At 40.1% G+C, this 22,072-nt stretch overlaps 1 protein-coding gene across 3 annotated transcripts in view; it reads left to right on the top strand.

Moving 5' to 3' along the window:
- SPATA17 (spermatogenesis associated 17) overlaps positions 1 to 22,072 on the top strand; it is a 164,563-nt gene that overhangs the window by 91,635 nt on the left and 50,856 nt on the right. For all 3 annotated transcript variants that reach the window (XM_045010250.1, XM_045010251.1, XM_045010252.1), the window contains exons 7-8: positions 4,961 to 5,164; positions 9,798 to 9,946. In XM_045010250.1, coding sequence (XP_044866185.1) covers positions 4,961 to 5,164; positions 9,798 to 9,946 — 353 coding nt within the window. The remainder of the gene's footprint in view (positions 1 to 4,960; positions 5,165 to 9,797; positions 9,947 to 22,072) is intronic.

Here is a 22,072-nt window from a genome sequence, read left to right as displayed (position 1 = left end):
CTTAAAAGTTGTTCCTGATTATAGTTCTTAAAAAAAAAAAAGATAATTTATGATCATGTTAACGCTGGTTGTATTTCTTATTTCTAATATAGGAGGTTCAGGGCTAATTTTGGAAGAAAGCTAGCTTACACAAATTTAAATCATCTGCCTTTGGCTAAGTAATAGCAGAACCACCATTCTTCCTGATGACAAAATTAAATTTGTATCCAATATGGGTTATTAAGATTTTACAGAAATATATGTATGTATCAAAGTAAATATGGAATATATATGACAGAATTAGATTCATATGTACAATTAAGCTTTTGTGAAATATAGTATGTATAATTAAAATAGGAATAAAGGTAACAAGCAACTCTTGAATCCAGAACATTTTTATGACATGTTCATGTGTTTTCCTGAAAAATCAAAAACTAAATTAAATAAATATATTTGCTGAGCAAGACCACAAGTAAATTTCAAAAGCAAACTGGAAAAAAGATACATCTTAAGTTAACCTTTAAGAGCACAAACAAGCATGGGTGAAATTCAGTTCACCTTCATAAAGCCAAAGTAAGGGAGCTTTATGGGCATTAAGTCCATTGTGATTAGAGAAGTTAAACTGAACAAGGCTGCTACTTAAACCTATTGGCTGGATTAGTGACCACAACATCCCTGCAGCACTTTTGCAGAGTGTTAGGGACAATGGAATCCTCTAATTACAGATCTTGTGGCCCCTTTTCTAGGCTTCCCTGCAGGAGTCAGAATGGGGGGGGGGAAGGTGGTAATGCTCTTCCAAGCTCTGACCAAAAAATAACATCCACCCACGTGAGGTGCAAAAATGAGATGTTGCTCATTGTATACTGGGCAGATGTTCAAAATATGATTATGTGCTTTGAGACTTATTCTTAAAATGCTACAGCAACACAACTGCAGTGCTGCAGCTGTGCCGCTGTAGGGCTTCAATGTAGGCACTACAATAACAGAAAGGATTGTCCCATCACTGTAAGTAATCCACGTCTCCAAAAGGTGGTAGCTAGGCTGACAGAAGAATTCTTCTGTTGACCTAATGCTATCTACACTAGGGGTTAGGTTGCCTTAACTACATCTCTGATTAGTGCAGATGTTCAGTGTAGATCAGCCTTGAGCTTCCTCGTCTTCAGCTTCCCTTTGGTGGAACCTGAATGTGCTCATGGGTTCTGCCAGGTTCCTTGGGGTTGGTTCCTTCATTGGGGAAGAAAGTAATGCCATGTCTACACTATGGGAGCTACAGCATTAAATTATATTTGCGTGAATTTTTCACACTCGAGTACTGTAGTTATGTTGACATAACTTTTAATTGTAGACTAGGCCTAAGAGATGGTATCTCCCAAACTCTACTCACTTATGACACCAAAATGAGACCTTACCTAAAGTAAACCATGCTGATCTGTTGAACTGCCATCTCCATTTTTACATGAGAAATGAAAGTCATTTGAATTATCATCATTGGGCATCTAAGCTAACATCTCATTGAGAGTAATGTTGCAGTTCACACGTCTCAGGACTATTGTTCCTGGCTCTCTGCAGACTCATGTAGACATCTCTGCATCAGTTACATTTGGATCACATTTCTGAGGTTTTCTCTGTAACCGTAACAGCTGAAGACTTTAGTTTCATTTTTAAAAGAAAAAGCTGAGAACAAGATAACCTCGGATAGGAGGCAATTTGCCAAAGGGTCCTGTTCCAAGAATTACCCAGTGGTTAGGGCATGAGCTTAGGATGTGAGACACCTGAGTTCAATTCCCTACTCCACCATGGACTTCCTGTCTGTGCTTCAATTTTCCATCTGAAAAGAGTGGATACTACTTCCCTACCTCACACTACAGAGGTTTGTGAAGATAAATACATAAAATATTATGAAGCAATGTGAGATCTACTGATGAAAAACACTGTATAGGAAATAGGCATTACAATTATTATTACTGTCCCCTCCCAAAGCAACCCTGTATGCTAATCTATGCAGAGCGACTTTAGAGACTTCCCTCCACAGCACACTTGGAGGCCCCAATTCAGTAAAACATCCCTTTTGTTTGGTGTTTCTAGGCACTACCATAATACAATCAAAGATCAGAATCTCATTGTACAGTCATGTAGCAAGGAAGACAGTCCCTGCCCCACAAAACTCAATCTAGGTGATAGACAGGGTACAACTCATGAACACAACAGACCCATTAGGTGGGGGAGTGGGTTGGGAGAGAAAGGGAACAGTAGAATGAACAAAGTTTTGTAGAAAGCAGAAGTTACAGGTCATCACTTGCCTAACCAATGCTAGATGGGAGCAATCCGTAGCATCACAGAAGTGTTAGGTTTTGAGGAATGATTTAACAAAGGATGAGGAGGTGGCTTTGTGAATTGTGATGCGGAGTTTTTTCCATATACAGGTGAGGGGCATGGAATAAAGCAGGGAAGGTGCTTGAGTGAGAAATGGACAAGCGGCCAGTTGAGGCTGCCATTATTGGCAGGGCAAAGGCAAGGCTGACAATTTGATATGCCAGTATATCAATAGACATGGTGGGACTTAATGGCGAAGAGCCTCGAAGACAAGAAGATTGTAATGCTTCATTTTAAGTATGTGCTTAAGACCCATTATAGCTGGCACATACTTTAAAGTTAAGCACATGCATTAAGTGCTTTCTGAATTGGGGCTGGACTATGGATTCTTGCACTGACATGTCCATTCCTCTGGACACCATGTTACATCCCCAACATGGAGCCTAACTGGTGTGGAGGGCCTTGAACAGACCTTCTGTATCTGTATGAATTTAATATTAGGTGTATAACAAACATATAGTGGAAGTTCATGCAGTAATTTTGCAGCAATACAATAAAAGCCAGAGACAATCTTTGGAAACATCTATTAATCTAGCTCCTGCAGATCATTAAGTATTTGCAAAAAATACGAGTTACAGACAGGCTTATCTATAAAATGCTGTGAAAATAGTCAATAAGAGTCTGAAATGAATCTAAAACATTCTGAGATGATTTTGGGAATCTAAGAGACATTCAAATATAGAGCAAAATCAGAGGGTGCAGCTGAACTGCAGAGAACACAGATCACAGGGTGGCCTGCAATTCTGCATTCCCTCCTCTGATCCTGCTACAGCTTCTAGACAAGGCCAGTGCTCCTGTGCTGTGTTAGATTGGGTTGGTGCAAAGGTCTCCTGGCCATGCCCTCATACATCCATGTCCTCTTTTTCCTACTACCCTAGCCCCGGGGAAATGGAGAGAGTGGTGTGAGAGAGTTACACTGAGATAATTACAATGGCTTTAGGGCCAAAATACTCAGATAGGCGAATCTGTCCCATAGAATTTAACAGCAATATTTAAAATAAGCAATCATCTATGCATATCTAAATACATTAAACAAGAAGTTTCATAAAGGTCTTATTTAAGTTTTTAACCCCATGAGTTGGAATTTCCCAGTGTGGGACACTAATGAAAAATGCATTAGAGCTAATTGGGGAGCTCTCAATCCCAAGCTGTTAATACTTTATGAGGAACCTGATGCTCCTCTTAATTTTCTCAGGCGGCCAAAATAGTTTTGCAGGAGGAAAAATGGCACATTATAAATGTTTACTCTCTCCCTCACACCTACTGCTCCCCTAAAGCAACGTCTTCAGCTGCTTTTTTTATTCAGTAGGTTTTGGCAATTAATAACATGCTAAAAACAAAATTAAAAAATACTTTGGACAAACATGGTTAAAAAAAACTAAGAATTCTGCAAGCATATTATTTTTAAAAAAGCATTTATGATCTTTAGATTAATTTCTGGCACAAGCACCTTTACACAGATGTAATCTATTTGATCAAAAATGCAGTAGTTTTGTGCTGTGGGATACAGTGATTCTTATGTTTACTAAATAAATTAATAATTAAAACTATGTTAATGTTTATCTTTTTTCAACAATTACTTTTATCTCTTTTCATGAATTGCCTGCAAACAGATGGAAATATTTTCAGTTTATTATTATACAAAATGATTTGGAAATTTGTTTGGCATGTAACTTTTGGCCTGCTAGACATTTGCAAATTGCGAATAATGGATATTGCCAATTAACAATTTGAAATTATGGCTTTGTTGTTTATTCACATAAGTAACATCATATTGTTACCAAATTACTGAATTTACAAAGTGGGCTTGAATTTTACAGCTTAATATACAGTTCAGAATACCTGTTTGACCTTAATATTCACTTTTCACAAGTGTTGAATGCTTGAATGTCTGCAGAAAGTTAACATCAAAGTGTTGCAAGGAAGATCAAACAAAATTTTTCTTTTTTATTCATATAAATATTCATGGAATGGTTTTCCCCATTGTCATTCCACTCTAGTTGTGAGAATGCTGCCATTTGCTATTCTCTTGAAGCCAAATTGTGGTTCAGCCATCATAGCAGTGCAGAGATATAAGGGTGCACATGGCATCTGTATTCCTCTTTTTCAGCGTTTTTCAAAATGACAGATAATATACTTTAAAAACTATTTTTTCTATTATGGATTCTACTACTTTACATTACAAGATGTACATTCAATATTTTTTGTTTTAAACTAGAATGAGATTTGCCCAATATAATTATTAAGAGAAATTGTTATATTTGTATGGCTACTAGGTATGGAGGGAGAAGAATTGTATATGACTGGAAGAAAAGATGAGCTTAGTAGTCTCAGTTCCACAACACGTGCCTCTGTGTGTAAAATCTACCCCTATGCAAAAGGAGGCCTATGCACCATGTAAATCCTACTTAAGCCCTGTCTTAATGGGACATAAACAGTGCACAGGAATGCATTTCATCCAGAGTCCTTTCTCATGTCAGTAGTCCTACTGAAACTTTTTGCTGAAACACTTGTTACATAGTTGTCTTTATCATTTTGATTTAAAGCATAAAAAACAAACATATGTTTTAAATTATTTGAATTTAAGATAGCTCCATTTTCTCCTTAGATGGCAGGTGTGTACAACTCACCATTCAGACAATCACCCGATCCAATGGAAGTACGGTTACGGAAGGCAAGGCCTTTTAGCCACAGACAGCAACAAATAAAGAAGCATCTTACTGATGAGATTTCTGACTGGCCAACTTGTACAAGTGCCCTAACTTTCCCTACAATGAAGCCTCTTCCACCCATTGGCAGACAGAAACCTCAGGTAATGCATACCAATAACTCTTAGGCAACCAATTCTGCCAAATACTTTTGCAGGTAATGTTCTTCTTATTCTTATGTATTCATCATACTAGTTGAGGAGATAGACCTCTTTGAAAGAGGTCTATTTTCAGTTTCAAGAAAGAGAACGTATAAAGGCAAGGAGATAGGGATCATGTCGACTGCATTTTTGTTCCTTGAAAAGATATGAACACTTGAAAATTCCCGTAAGAAACTACCATCTAGTTAACATCTCAACTGAAGCTCATCAGATGCAGTACTTCCAATTGCACAAGTCTAAACATAATTCTGGGATGATACAATTGGTATGCAGGAGAAATTAAAGATGATATGAAGAGATAACCAGTTAAAAGAAAAACATTTTTAAAAAGCCAGGTAACAACTAGAAAACAAAAATAACCATCACATTTACCTTTCTGTTAAGTTTTGCTTTTCATTCAAAGGCTAGGAAATAGCCTCTCAACAGAAATGCTTTCTTCTCTTTTGTGTCCACTAGATGTGTGTCAGTTTTAATTTTAAAAGTTTTAACATGTTGTTCTGCATGATTCACCAAGTTGATAAAATCCCCTTTTTTGCTATCATGGTCTCAATTCCAATTGGTGACAGCATATGTTGCATATACCTTATTATTTTGCTGACGGGAAACATTTCAGAAATTTTTCTAGTGTAGACAAGGCCCAGGATACAGTTATTTTATGTTTCAAGAGAGTCAGTTTTTCACCCTCCTGTCCTTACGGATTTTTCAGTTTGCCAAATCTGCTGAGCTGCCATTTCATTTGCCTCCCTTTTTCAAATTTAGTTCTGTTATTGGCTATAAAACTCTGAGTGCTCTTTGGAATGCCTGACATATGCGTGGCATTCAATCCCATCCTCAATTTATCTCTTCAATGCAATTATTAGTTAATAAGTAGAAAGAAAACACTCCCATACTAACTTCCTTCAGTAATTTCCATTGAGTTTATCATTTTTGCTTCAGTAATTAAATAGAAAGTGATGGTAACAAGTATGTAATTTGTATTTTGGGTATTTTACTTATACTCTGAAGTGCTGCTTTAACAGTCCTTACTCAGAGGGCCAAAGGTGGTGTGCCTATCCTGCAGTGGGCTGTGACTGTATGCACTTTATGTCTCTAAGAATAGTGAAGATATTTTGCCTGATGTACGTTGAATAGGGATCATCTGAATGTCTTGAAACAAAGGGGGAGATGACAATATTTTCACTGCTACTTTACTCTTGCAAGATCACTTTGTTATTATGCAATGTGTTTATCTTGCAAGTTTCTGTTCTGGTTGGAGTATTTTATAGCACTTTCGAAGTTTATATACACACACGAGAGAGAGAGAGAGAGAGTGCACAATCGTACACAGATAGCCTTTCAGAACAAACCAGAAGAGTTCTGTTTATTTCCTGCACTCCAAAGAGGGAATTTACTATATAATACTTTAATCCTTTCGGTGCCCTGGAATGTACACTGTGGGGTAAATTATCAAAGCACAGTGCGTGGATTTAGCTGTGTGACTCTTATTGATGTTAATGGGAGTCACACGGCTAAATCCCCGCACACCACTTTGACAATTTAGGGTTGTATATCTCAGGAAAGGACATTGGTCTGAGCTGATGAAACAGCTGGACGTGAAAACCCCTCAGAATGCACAGGTCTGAAAGTGGTCTAGTGTGACAATACAGGATTTAATCACTAGCCATCGTTGTGGCTTAGTTCTCTGTGATAACACTCTTCCACACTAGCTTTATTGTATACATCAGATCCCATGCTAGTCACTTGTGTTACATCACCACCTTTATAAATATCCCAAATGTGCTTTGCCCGCAAGCATGATATTGAAATGAGAATGGAATGTATGTATATTTAAGAGTACAAAAATTAACTATCCATCAGTTCTCTCTTAGGGAAATTGGTATTCTGCATTTTATAGGTAAGTACTGTGTATGTAAGATAGCATATATAAAAGAAAACTTTTAACACTGCTGTTTTCAATTATATCAGATCTATCACTTTTATTACTGAATTAACTAGACTTACAATCTGATGAAAGTACAGCTAATACTGAAATTAGTCATCTCTTCATTAAAGGACATTAAAAACAGCAAGCACATTGCTTTTTTTTTTTTAAATAAAGGTTTTCCCCCCAACCCCCTCTTTTTTTTTCTGGCTGGTGGCTATATTGGGGTGAGAGAAGGCATTGAGAAACTAACATGATTTCATTTAGAACAAAATATCTGTCGATCTGCCAACCCTTGACAAATCATCTAGTGGACCACTCCCTAGAAAAAAGATTTATCCTACTCACCACAGTGCTCAAACTGCACACAGAGTTTTTGTTTTGTTTTGTTTCCTGAGGGAGGAAGAGGATTGGTTAACTCTCTCCCTTATCCCATTCTGATCTCCCCATAAAAGAGGCTCCCCTCCTCTTGAAGCAGAGCTCCTGGGATGCTTGTAAGCACTTGAAGGGCAGAGATGTTTGTAAGCATCACAGTACTCACCAATCTTGATATTTAAGTTCTCAAATGCAAGTAGGTGAATGGATTTGCTCTCTATCTGTATTAGATGTTTCTAAACTGTTTATCTTCATGGCTTATAAGCTTCCTCCAAATATGTGATTCAGAGAAAGAGGAAAATCTGCAGAGTAGAAACATCTTAATATTTTAAAATTATATTCCACTTTAATTTATAATGACAGGGCATTATTTGAGGAAGTGCATAGTTACTCTTTTTCATTTCCATTAGTAATTGCCCTACTCTGTTAATTTCATTCAAAATATAAACAAAGGAAAAGGTGAAATATCATTAAATATGGAAAAGACCTATTTTGATCATCTGTTTCAGCCGTTACTCAGTGGAATACAAGTGAGGAATTCATGATGAAAAAGAAAGACTGTCTATTGTTTGTATTGTCCACTGTAGGACATGCATCTATGTTTTTTACAGGTTATTTTATTTACATAAGAACATTGACCAGGTCACTTGACACTTTTCTTCCCATCAGCTATATATCTACTTTATGCAAATATTTTGTAGTACAGAAGGAGTATTAATGTTTTATACTTTTTTCTATACCTCTTTCTGATTGGACAGAAGGCAAATAACATTTACTATTTTCAGTAAATTACTATTGTATTTATTATTCCCCTGCAGCTTAAAACTTTTTTATTTTATTGTCTTTAGAAGAGCTATAGTGATCCCAATAAAATAGATTTATTCTTTGTGTAAACTTTCTGGAAGTAAAGTAGGGGAAAAGCTTGCCAAAAGCATAAAGATTATGGTTACTTGCTTCCTTAGAATCTGTAAAAAGGACTTGAGAAACATGGTTCTGTGCCTTTAAAAAGGAAAGTTCCAATAAAAATCCATTAACTACTTTCAAATATAGCAATCCTCCTGTCCAGCTGTGAAAAGTACTAGATGATACTTATTTGCCATTTGTGTTATTTACGGTCCATGACTTTTATGGTAACTGGTTCCTATTATTGGTTTCTATTAATGTAAAACATAAGTGAACATAAATGAGGCGTGAATCATTTCTTTTTATTAGCCCCACAGTCTTCACTCAGTGCTTGCAGTAACTCCAGCTGTGACTTGTTAGTGATAACCTATTTAAAGAAGGAGATCTTTAAGAATAAGGGACATGATCAGGATTGTTTGTCCATTCATATTTTCAGAAGGTTTCACTACTTCAGTGCAAGATCAACAGTGCAATAGTAAAAAGAAAATAAGATTTAATTAGCAACACTGCTAAAGTCTGAGCTGTCACTAAAATTGTAGTGAGTTTAATATGGTACTAATTACACTCCAAGTGAGTTTCTACTGGTTACTATTAAAACCAAGATATAGTGTAAGTCACTTTTACAGAGCAGGAAAGAACTTTTTGCTGCTATAGATTTGTATCATTAAATGGTACATACCGGTATCAATTATTAAACAACATGGTTACAGATTTTCAATTAAAATATACAAAGTTGTCAAGAAACTATAGGTCTATAGGTTATTTGGGTGCAACCAAATAAATGTAGGCTTTAATTTTTCAGAAAAAGGGCTGTCAGCAAATGGCAAATACACCTGTTTTATTTGTCATGTCTGCAATTTTACTAGAAGAATTAGTTCTGTAATCATGTTTTGAATCTCTTTCAAAGTGTCTCTACTGTCAAAATGGCAAAGACACTTTCATTAAGTAAAAGGAACAAAGCCTCTCAATCTGAACACTGCAAGGTTTAGTCTTTTTTCAAATGTTTAAGCACAACTACAATATATTATATGGAGATCAAATTTTATTTTACTAGTATGTTGGTAAGAAAGAAAACAAAACTAAGTACTCCTCGTCAGTTCTAGAAGTGTGTCTTTTTTCAGTAAAAGATATACATTAATAGTTAAAGAAATCCACCAGTGCACATTTCTCACTCCCCATCTAAGGTTTTATAGCATGTTCTCAACCATCATGTTATCTGTAACTCTTTATCAGGATGAACTGCTTTAATTAATTATTTTGCGAAGAAAATCTTGCCACTCTCCCATTCACTCTGCATCCTCTTTCATCAGGGATATTTCACAAATAATAATAACAACACAACACAACAAAACACTTACCTTATCCTATACCTGCCAGGGGCCCTTCCGTGATACTGCTGAAGTATTGCAGCAACGCTACAAGCCTTTGGAACCAACCTTGCGGGTGGCAACATCAATCAATTCACTAGAGAAGGCCAGAGAGGAAATCAAAAGAGAGGAATGGAGAAACCGCATAAATGACAATAAGTAAGTTCCTTGTTTTTTTCTTATATTTTTATGAGAACATTTGCTTTATTCTGCTGCTTTCAGAAACCTTTTATGTCTGACAAAATGAAATGTCAAATTTGACAGCTTACCAGCAACCATTCTAGGTACATACTTCTAAATTCTGTGTTCTTATTTAGATAGTAAAGTGTTCAGGGCGGAGACCCTGTCTTGTATGAAGTGTGTCATGCAGACCTATGGAACTATAGAAGGACATATAATAAACAACCATTAATATAATACACATTCCAGAAGATGGACTTCCTGGAAAGTAAGCAATCAAATGGTGCAAGGATCCTTCTGCCACTCTTGTGCTCTGCCCACGGACAGGCACTATTTCAGTCTTTGCACTTTGGATACATAAGGATTATGTGAGACTAGCTATTGGTGCTGTACTCCCCTCTGCACAGACTAGCAGAGCTCACTCTGCAGGGAGCTGGAGCACATGTGGCACCCTGTCAGAGGGTGACATAGAAGCTGTACTCTGTGTTTCTGAAGCAGTATGGTTTCCTGCAGCCCATTGCCTGCAGCCACTTCAGCTGTGCTGGTGCATCTCCAAACAACCCTGAATATAGGGCTATACTTTAAAGGCATCATCTATCCCAAAGGATCTAGCACTCTCATCAACACACTTTTATGTTCTTTTCTGACCAGAGTGGAGCTCTATTGGATCCATCATAATGGAGTTCCGTTGGGTCAGTCCTTCAGGGTCTGTGGTTACTCATCATAACTAGATGCTTTGGTGGCTTTTCCCTGGAGTTCACTCTTCCTGACAATGCTTTAACCCCAGAGTTTAAAAAAAAAAGTTTGGTGAATCATCTGTCTTAGTGGTCATACTGTGCCCATTGACATATTGAGGCCTATGTTTTGCAGTCCCTACTAGCTTCTAGTGAAACCTTCTGAAACCTGCAATCTAGAGCTTTTGTTCCAGTTTAACTGCCACATGATGTCATTTATGTTAACTAATGTGTTGGGACTCTGAAGTCTGAATTCTACTGCATCAGTGGATTTTGGCATTCGTGTTAATTAATGTAGTTGTCATGTTCTTTTCCCTCAGTCCTCCCTGCCCCCCCTTTTTCTATTTTAATCTTAACAGTGACTTTAAAAAGGGCACCTTCTTATTCAAGAGCTCAGCTCCCAAGATCTATTTAGATCATGTTTTATTTGGTTGATTTTTAGTGACAAAAATAAAATGTCAGTACTATACCTCTTACTCCTTTTGTATGGTACAGCCAAACACTGGTCGGTACAGATTACAGGTAAAAGTTGTTTTCTTATTGGATTCTGTCCCATTTAGTGCATCATTGATATAATTGTTAAGAAAGTTTCAATTAATTTATGCAATTAATTTTATACAAAAAGTAAAAGAATGCCCATTCCAGGTTCTGTACTGAAATTACAAGCCCAAATTCCATTCTCAGACACATCTCATCTGCTCTGTAGTGGAGAGCTTAATATGAAGACAGTGGATTGTACAGGTATAACTGAAATCCAGATTTTGCTTGAAAGACCTGAGATGATGTAGAAGAAGGAAAAGAAACCATCTTGATAGTCAGATCCCACGTTAAGTTGACAGAGCTAGCAGTTAGAGAAACACAACTTTTTTCTACTAACCTCTGCCAATTAGATCTAGAAGTCGTTGGGAGACAATAAAGATGTTGTCTCACTTAGTTTTTTTTTAAATTGAATCATGCTCTTCACTTACTGGAATGATTGGTATGCCTACACAACTCACAACAGTAAGACTCCACATTGACAAACTTGAGCACTCTAAAAATAGCTGTGTAGACAGTGCTTTGAAGTTGTGGCTTTGGCTGGAGCTTGAGCTCTGAAGTCTAAGGAGTGGGGTGGACTTCAGAGCCCAAGCTGCATCTTGAAAGTGTTGTCTAAAAAAGCTATTTTTAAAGAGAGAGCCCCACCAGCCTAAGTCTGTCGACCTGGGCTGGGATGCTCATTGCCACTGGCTGGGTAGACATACCCACCGTGTCTTGTGCTTATGAGATAACACTAGTCCACAGATGTCACCATGTTTAATCAGAAGTCATGAAGAGTAGGTCCTGGATAAAGATCTCACTGCCTCTTCTAATTCTTATAAGAAGTCTAGTATGAAGAGTGTAGCCTTGAGCTGTCCAAAGTTGAGTTTTCAACTCTGACAGATATTGGTAAGTTGTCTTTCTTCAGCTTGTGAATAAGGAAGATTTTAATGACAATCCTAATGCACAAAAGCAGAGTCCTAATGCCAATGGTGCTTGGAATCCCCACAACACAGGACGAAGGATTGTACACTATGTATCCATTCTGTGACTGCTTAATTTGTACACCAGCTATGCCAGGATCACATCTGTAACCTTGCAAAGGAGATGACAAACCTTCATTGCCATCATCAAGACTAGCAGTCACTGATAAGGTTGCAGCCACTGTTGTGGAATACTTGCCTCAAGAGAGGAGTCAAGACAGTCAAGGAAAGATTTACTGATGGTTTATTATCTGGGATATCTTTTATGAGCTGACAAAGTTATGTATATTTCTATGTAATTGAGTACTTTAAGACTATATTTCTGCAACATAGTGCTTATTTATGGAATTACTCATCTCTTTTGGAAAGAAAAACAGAGCAAAAAAAGAGAGATAAGGCATTTATTGTCAATGCTTACTTTTGTGGAAGGTGAGACATCCAGGTTTTTACTTTCTAAGGCCCAGTCTACACTGGGAAGTTTGTGCGCAGTACAGCAGCTTTGAGCACTGTAATACCCGAGGTGCACACACTGCCAAACCACTTAGTGCGCAGAAACTGCACAGATGCAGCACTCTAAAAAAACCATCTCAACGAGGGGCGTAGAGCTTTCTGCGCCATTGCTACAGCGTTGCAGTGCCAGTGTAGACACCATGGTGATTACAGCACTGCGATTGGCCCCTGGGAGGTGTCACACAATGTCTGTTCTCACCTCTCTGGCCATCGGTTTGAACTCTGTTGCCCTGCCCTCAGGTGACCAACTGTCAGCCCCACCCCATACATTCCTTTGCAAATTTGAAAATCCCTTTCCTGTTTGCTCAGTGATGAGTACAGTGGTCTCAGCACATCTTTCCAGGTGGCCATACCTGCTTCACGCACCAGGCGATCCCCCACCTGGAGCAATGCTGAGCTGCTGGACCTCATTGGTATTTGGGGGGAGGAGGCAGTGCAGTCACAGTTGCGCTCAAGATAGTTAAGACCAAAGCAGATTGTGAAGAACTTCAAAAAGATCTCACAAAATTAAGTGATTGGGCAACAAAATGGCAAATGAAATTTAATGTGGATAAATGTAAAGTAATGCACATTGGAAAAAATAACCCCAACTATACATACAACATGATGGGGGCTAATTTAGCTACAATGGGTCAGGAAAAAGATCTTGGAGTCATCGTGGATAGTTTTCTGAAGATGTCCACGCAGTGTGCAGAGGCGGTCAAAAAAGCAAACAGGATGTTAGGAATCATTAAAAAGGGGATAGAAAATAAGACTGAGAATATATTATTGCCCTTATGTAAATCCATGGTACGCCCATATCTCGAATACTGTGTACAGATGTGGTCTCCTCACCTCAAAAAAGATATTCTAGCACTAGAAAAGGTTCAGAAAAGGGCAACTAAAATGATTAGGGGTTTAGAGAGGGTCCCATACGAGGAAAGATTAAAGAGGCTAGGACTCTTCAGCTTGGAAAAGAGAAGACTAAGGGGGGATATGATAGAGGTATATAAAATCATGAGTGATGTTGAGAAAGTGGATAAGGAAAAGTTATTTACTTATTCCCATAATACAAGAACTAGGGGTCACCAAATGAAATTAATAGGCAGCAGGTTTAAAACAAATAAAAGGAAGTTCTTCTTCACGCAGCGCACAGTCAACTTGTGGAACTCCTTACCTGAGGAGGTTGTGAAGGCTAGGACTATAACAATGTTTAAAAGGGGACTGGATAAATTCATGGTGGCTAAGTCCATAAATGGCTATTAGCTAGGATGGGTAAGAATGGTGTCCCTAGCTTCTGTTCGTCAGAGGATGGAGATGGATGGCAGGAGAGAGATCACTTGATCATTGCCTGTTAGGTTCACTCCCTCTGGGGCACCTGGCATAGGCCACTGTCGGTAGACAGATACTGGGCTAGATGGACCTTTGGTCTGACCCGGTACGGCCATTCTTATGTTCTTATGCTCCAGCTGTCAGAATTGTGATACCTATGGACAGATTTCTAGATGCATGATAGAAAAGGCCATGACCGGGACACATTGCAGTGCAGGGTCAAAGTGAAGGAGCTGTGGAACGCCTACCACAAGGCATGGGAGGCAAACCGCTGCTCCGGTGCTGCGTCCACGAGCTGCCCATTCTACAAAGAGCTGGATGCAATACTTGGTGGTGACCCCACCTCCACTGCGAAGGTCCCTGTGGATACTTCATTGGCTTTGTTGCCAGTCGAGAGTGGACCGAGCCAGGAGGAGGCAATCTTGGATGAAGAGGGAGAGGGGGAACCAGAGGCAGAGGATGACTCGGAGGCCAGTGATGCATGCAGTCAGGATCTCTTTTCTACCCCGGAGGAGTCTAGCCAGTCACAGCAGTTGGAGCTTGGCGAAGCGCAAACAGGAGAGGAGGCCCCTGGTAAGTGGATCTGATTTTGGGACTTGCTGAAGCGAGTTGTTGGGTGAAGGAGGGTTGCAGAAAGCAGGCTTGTCTCCCACCTAATGCCTAGTTTGAGCCATGGAACAGGCTGTTGATACACTCCCTCACTTCACGGGAATCTCCCTCAGAGATCTCCAGGAAACTCTCGTAGAGATACTGGGCAATCCGCTCCTGCAGGTTCCTCGGCAGAGCTGCTTTGTTTCTTGCCCCATTAACAGTAACTTTCCCATGCCACTGTGCCGTCATGGAGAGTGGGGGGGGACCATAGCTGCACACAGGCTAGACGCATAGGGGTCAGGGCGGAAGCCGCAGACTTGAAGAAGATCCTCCCTTGATTCTCTGCTCACCCTCAGCAGCGAGATATCTTCCATAATGATCACCTCCTATGGAAAGTGTGGGGACAGGAATGATTATCAGGCCCCCCCGTACAGTGCTGGCTCTCCCCAATACCCAAGAGCCATGTGCCCAGTATACAGCAGAGTCTGGGAACAATGATTTACCCTGCCCCTGTGGCTACTCACCATTTTGGGGGTCTTGTGGCTTATGTGCGCTTGCCTGGGGTCAGCCAGTTAGTGACAGGAGTGTGAGTACTGGCTGTGTTTAAAGCACTGAAACAGTGTTGTCTGTGTTGCAAACAATCCTGCTTCTGTAAGATGTTACATTTAAACTTCACAGAGATGACCTTGGGAGCACAGTCTCCCTCTTTGTTATCGGCGGCAGAATGATTGCAAAGAATTAGAAAGCATCCAAGAAGAACTAAGGAGGACTTTATGCATGAGGTTATGATGCACTCCACCGTGGAGAAAAAGGAATTAAAGGAGTGGTGGGATAGTGAGAAGAAGGACTGAAACGAGAATGCGGCATACCACAAAGAAGCCACGGAGCGGCTCTTAACAGTTCTGGAGCGCCAAGCTTTCGGCAATACTAGCTCTTTAAACCAAGCAGCTCCATGCCCGCCCTTCCCTGCAGTCGCTGTCACAAAACTCTTTCCCATGTGCCTCCACCCCACACCACCAACATACTCTTATCAACCTCCTGCCTCCACTCTCTATCCGCAGCATTCGACTCCTCCCTCCTCACAGTCCAGCAGTGTGGACTCCCAATACCCACTGCCCTCCACACCCATCCATCTGCAGTTTGGCCCTGCTGAAGTACAGCACCCGCTGCATCGTTCTCCAAAGGAGAAGGCTGGGTATGATCCCTGGACATACACAACTCTGTAGCTGTCCTGGGACCCTTCCTCCTCTTGAGACCTTCCATTCCCCTATTCCTTCCATTCCCCCTCCCCCTCCCTGCTGATGAATTTATTCCTCTGGTTGTTGTCTTTCAATAAAAGAATTGCGTTTGTTTGAAATCAATCTTTATTCTATTAAGTGAAAGCAAAAAGAGCACTGAAGAGCAACATACAATTACGTTAAGGCCCCTTCTTGCATCATGTGCACCAATCATCTCCTTCCTAGCATTACAATCACTGGAATCCCGAGCATAGCAACAAATATTAGTGGCTTTCAGCTTCAAATTGCTACCTCAAAGCATCTCTGATCCTTATGGCTCCACGCTGTGCCCCTCTAATAGCCCTGGTCTCTGGCTGTTCAAACTCAGCCTCCAGGCGCTGAGCCTCTGCGGTCAAGCCCTAAGTGAAGCTTTCACCCTTCTCTTCACAAATATTATGGAGCTTACAGCACATGGCTATAAGCATAGGAATATTGTCATCGGCCATGTCCAGCTTCCCATACAGGCATCACCAGCGGGCTTTTAAACGGCTGAATGCACACTCCACAGTCATTCTGCACTTGCTCAGCCTCTTGTTGAACTACTCCTTGCTGCTGTCAAGTTGACCCTTGTATGACTTCATGAGCCACGGCATTAAGGGGTAGGCGGGGTCTCCCAGGATCACAATGGGCATTTCTACTTCCCCTATGGTGCTCCTCTGGTCCAGGAAGAAAGTCCCTGCTTGCAGCTTCTTGAACGGGCCAGTGTTCTGAGGGATGCGTGCGTCATGCACCAGTCTGAGTTAATGTCTGTGAAAAGGCTACGGTGATCCACAAGCGCCTGGAGTACCATTGAGAAATACCCCTTGTGATTAATATATTCAGTGGCTAGGTGGTCTGGTGTCAGAATTGGAATGTGCGTGCCATCGCCCCTCCACAGTTAGGGAAGCCCATTTATGTAAAGCTATCCACAATCTCATGCACATTGCCCAGAGTCACAGTGTTTTGGAGCAGGATGCGATTAATGGCCCTGCACACTTCCATCAACACGACTCCAACCGTCGATTTTCCCACTCCGAAATGGTTAGTGACCGATCAGTAGCAGTCTGGAGTAGCCAGCTGCCACAGTGCAATCACCACGTGCTTCTACAGCAACAGGGCAGCTCTCGTTCTTGTGTCCTCGTGCCGCATGGCTGGTGCAAGCTCATCACACAGTCCCATGAATGTGGCTTTCCTCATGCGAAAGTTCTGCAGTCACTGCTCGTCATCCCAGACGTGCATGATGTTGAAAGATGGTGCCAAATGTGGATGGAAGTACAGGGATTGCTGGGATGCGAAGCAATGCATCATGGGGCATTGGGCAGGACCTAGGATGCCCCGTGACCCCTTCCACGTTCCCACAAGTCTTAGTGGCAGAAGAGAAAGAGGTACTCTGTGGGATAGCTGCCCAGAGTGCACCGCTCCGAACAGCGTTGCAAGTGCCACAAGTGTGAACACACTGTTGCGCAGGCAGCTGTCAGTGTGAACATACAACAGCGGTTTTCCTTCGGCACTCTCTAAAGAAGGTAAAATTACTTACCTGTAATTCTCACCCTTTGAAGATATCACATAGGATTCCCACTCACCTGCCCTCAGACTTTGAAGTTTCTTTTCAAAGATAAGGTGCAAGTGGTATACTTTTACATTGAAGTTATATTTGCATTTGTAAGAGCATTCTTGTTTCCCATGCATTTCAGGAACTGATTGAGAAGGGTCTGAGAGCTGAGGCAGCAAGTCAGAGTTGAAAGGGAACACAGGGGAGGGTCTTGTGCCTAACTGCTAGAGTCTCAGAGGACTAAAAATATAAGAGCTAGGGATGTTCCTGATCTGTCTCACACCAGGGGGCAACAAGAATGGAAATCTATTTATGTGGATGCATAATCTACTGTACACAGGGCTCTGCCTATATCTACTATATCCAATTTTAAAATGGGTGAACATATATTGTCCTTCCAGTCAAATAATCCAAAACATTACAGCTCAGGATATGATAAACCTGCCTTCATTTTTAGACTACTGCAGTTTCTGGTTTCATCTTTTATTTTATAATGTCATCTCTGAAGCATTTTAGTCTTCAAGACTAGAAATCAGTTGGGAAATGCATCTTAAAAAGAGTGCTCAACTATGCCCTGTATCCAAGCAGTGTTCTGATGCAGCTGAGAATGTGAGCCACAGGGATCTCCCTGACCTGTGCTACTCAGCTATGTCAGAAGTTAGAGCAGCTAAGAGCCTGCCCTCAGTTATGGCACTGGTGTAAGTTCCTTAAAGGACCTGCACTAGTAGAGAATAAGCATAGTAGCACTCACTCTGCCATGTCCCCTCGCCCGTCCCCACTCCTAGAATATTGCTTCATCTCTGTACACTGGAAGCGGCTGTACTGCCTCCAACATACTTAAGCCAATAGAACGTTACCCTGTGTGAAAGGAATTCTCTGCTGGCCACGTACAACTAGAATCTATCCACATTGTAGTGATGAAATGACTTGGGTATCTGGCCCAATAAGAATGAATTTCTTGATAATTGTTCTCTGAAGAAGTACATCACAAAAGTGCCCACTGACCCACACTTCTCCCCACAGAGTTGAAGTCTTCTTCTCTTCCTCCTTCTCCCTTCCCCGCCCCCCCAAATAATGCCATTCCTTTGTATAGAGATGGAGTGATTTTACTTTCCACTTAGCTAGGAAATGGAAATTGGAGCAACAGGAGATACCCACTTTACAGAAAAAAGAACGGGAGTACTTGTGGCACCTTAGACACTAACAAATTTATTTGAGCATAAGCTTTCGTGGGCTACAGCCCACTTCATCGGATGCATGTAGTGGAAAATACAGTAGGAAGATATATATATACACACACACATAGAGAACATGAAACAATGGGTATTACCATACACACTATAAGGAGAGTGATCAGTTAAGGTGAGCTATTATCAGCAAGAGAGAAAAAGAACTGTTTGTAGTGGTAATGAAAATGGCCCATTTCCAGCAATTGACAAGGAGATGTGAGGAACTGTAGGGGGGCATGTGGCATGGACTAGTGGCTGGCATGAGACACCACTTGCTGGAACCAATAGATTTAGAACACTGAGCATGTAAAGTTCTCTTCTTAGTTGCACACAGCAACATCAGCCCAAGAATGATGATCTGTTGTATTTATTTTATGTAATTCTCTAAAGGTCAGAAATTAAATTTTTCTGTAACTTTTCTGAAATATGTCTCAGTTCACATGCCTTGTGCTCTAAAGGCCCCCCCGAAAGGATTGTTTTAAAGTTCACGTAATCCTCCAGAGTTAGTTGTGGTTTATAAATAAAGACATAGTTTTACAAGAGAGGGCAAAGACAGTCTAGTGATTAGGGTGCTAACCTAGGGCTTGAAGAAACCAGATTTCAGTTTCTTCACCCATCCCAGACTTCCTGTGTGACCTCAGGCAAGTCACTAAGGCTCAATGTGTTTCAGTTCCTCATCTGTAAAATAGAGATTGTAGTTCTTCCCTACCTCAAGAAGGCTTTATGAGGATAGCTGCAATAAAGATAGTTAGACACTGAGATACCACAGCAATGGGGGCTGTCTAAATACCTCTGTTATTTAATTTTCTATCCCAAGAGATGAGCATGTTCTGTCACATAAGAAAAATTAACCCCCACTGATCTCTCTTCTCCACATATTTTGTTTTCAGTGTGATTATAGTTCAGAGCATTCCATCTCTCTTTGCTGACTTCTGAGTGTCTTTCCTACCAAAATCCAGGAGTTATTTGGTGGGCTCAAACTCCACCATCTATGGACCAGATCCATGTCTTTCCTGAACAATGAACATCAGTGGGTTGGTCTGCTTTTAAGGGAGATGGTTAATACTCATCCCAAGAGGATTAATTCCTTCTGTTCTTCTGAGTATTAAATTTTATCCATTAAATTTTTTGCTAAAGAATTTTCAAAGTGAACATCTTGTCCAACTACCCAATTCTGGTCTAGCCTCTCTTTTTCGGAAAGTTTGTGACCTAGATAGGTCCTGTGCCTACAGAACGTGAGGGTCAGGAGTTGGCCTAGAATGAATGGTAACAAAATTTAAAGAACCTGTTATTTTGCATTCAGCTAAATGCTTGAGAAGGATTTTTTCTTAAATAAAAATTTATTTCAATGTCTTACGTCCAGATGATACAGTTCGCTGTATTTCTGAGTTAGTTATAATGGAAATAACCACTGCATTTTATGTCATACAGATCTTACACATCTAAAAACTTTTTTCAAATTATGTCTAGTTTTTCATATGCTTTGCAACTTTAGCAATTTGCATATTTTCTGGACTGTTATTGTATTATGATAAACAGGGATTACCATATATTTTCAGATAATGTTTCCTTAACAATTCAACTTCTATTTGTAACTCTTCCATTCATTTTAATTACTAGCACAGTGTGCAACATTTATTAATCAGCAGAGTCTTTTTAAGTTAAAATACTAAATTAGCTAACCCCATTAACACAGAATACTCCAAACAAGCTGTAATAGGAGAGGTAGTTACTGTGTAAATCGTATTATACATGCGGGTGCTCTAGGGCACAGTTAAGCATGATTACCCTCTTTTGATCCAGTATTCCTCTGCTTCTTCCAGCTAATTTCCAGTGGAAATTTACAAAGTGATGCCTTCATTTTTCTATCTTAATTTTTCTAATGAAGTTCTGGTACTTTATAACACTGGGGATGCAGATAATAAGTCTGTGTATAATTAAGAAGTTCTAGAATTTGTCTGCAAAAGAGATCTCTGTTGCTTTTGCTTCATACAAGAAGTAGGCTATTCTTTTTTTCTGCTTACTCTACTGCAGACCTGGATTAAACAAAAATGACCAGACGATTCCTAGATTTACTGACATCAGAATATAAAATAATTTATACGATAAGTACAGCTGTGAACTGGACACACACTTAGTGTAGCATTGCATACAGTGTCTTAAATAATGAATAATAATATAATTATCAAATTATATGACACTGGATGTAACCAGCAGTGGTGCTGGAACTAGGGATGCTGGGGGTGCTTCTGCACCCCCCGACTTGAAGTAGTAATAAGAAACACCAAATACATCAGTGGTTCTCAAACTTTTGTACTGGTGACCCCTTTCACATAGCAAGCCTCTGAGTGCAACCCCCCTAATAAATTAAAAACACTTTTTTATATATTTAACACCATTATAAATGCTGGAGCCAAAGTGGGGTTTGGGTGGAGGCAGACAGTTCGCAATCCCCCATGTAATAACCTTGCAACCCCCTGAGGAGTCCCGACCCCCAGTTTGAGAACCCCTGAAATACGTGGTTTCCATCATCAGCACCCCACTATAAAAAAATGTTCAGCACAACTAGTAACCAGACTAGATGCGTCAAGAGATTATACTGTCTTTATGTTGTAAATACAGCTTGTTTTAACATGCATTCATTATTGGACAAATTATGGCTGCCCCAGCACAGTTGTGCTAAGGTAAGAACAGCCACAGAGCTTCTTGCCTTCTCTGAGTAAAAAGCATAAGGGGTACTACTACAGGTGATAGTACTCAGTGTCCCAAAGAGGGCACATCTGAATGGGTGGAGGAAGAACTTCATATTTGGCCCCAACTTTGAAAACTGAAAATTCATGAAGTTCTTCATAAAAAAATAATTAATTTGTATGTGCCAGATGGTATTGAACAGTTTATGTGGAGCTAATTGTTCATGGTCTTCTTTAGACTGACAGATAATTCTGTTTTATTTGAGTTGGAACAAGAAGTTGAGATAGAATGCAGAGAACCTGTTTAGGTAAAATTATTGCAGTTCTGTTCACATAGCTATAGATTAGATTTTGGCAGCATTTCTATTATTAAACCACAAAAATATGCATTAAAATAATATTAAATGTTTGTCTAGAAATTACAAAAGAAAGGAAGCTAAGGTAAGCATGAAAATCCTACATAGTTCTCTTTTCTTAATGTACCTCATTATGCCAAGGTAGTGCAACACCAATGACAAGGTGGCTTCCTGCAGTTAATGTAGAAGTGTGTCAGACCCTTCTCAGAAGTGTGGACAAAGCATGAAGGAATCTGGCATCAGAGTACAGGCCAAGATTCTGTTGCTAGTAGGTTACCGACCATTTGCCTGTTGGTCAGTCCAAAGAGTCCACTCACCATGATAAGCTCCCTCATAGCCAGGCATGGGGTTGCAGCCATCACTAGTCACCCCGGTGG

Source organism: Mauremys mutica, chromosome 3 (genome assembly GCF_020497125.1).
Source record: "Mauremys mutica isolate MM-2020 ecotype Southern chromosome 3, ASM2049712v1, whole genome shotgun sequence".
In the NCBI taxonomy this organism is placed as follows: Eukaryota; Metazoa; Chordata; order Testudines; family Geoemydidae; genus Mauremys; species Mauremys mutica.
This window is presented reverse-complemented; position numbering and strand designations above follow the sequence as displayed.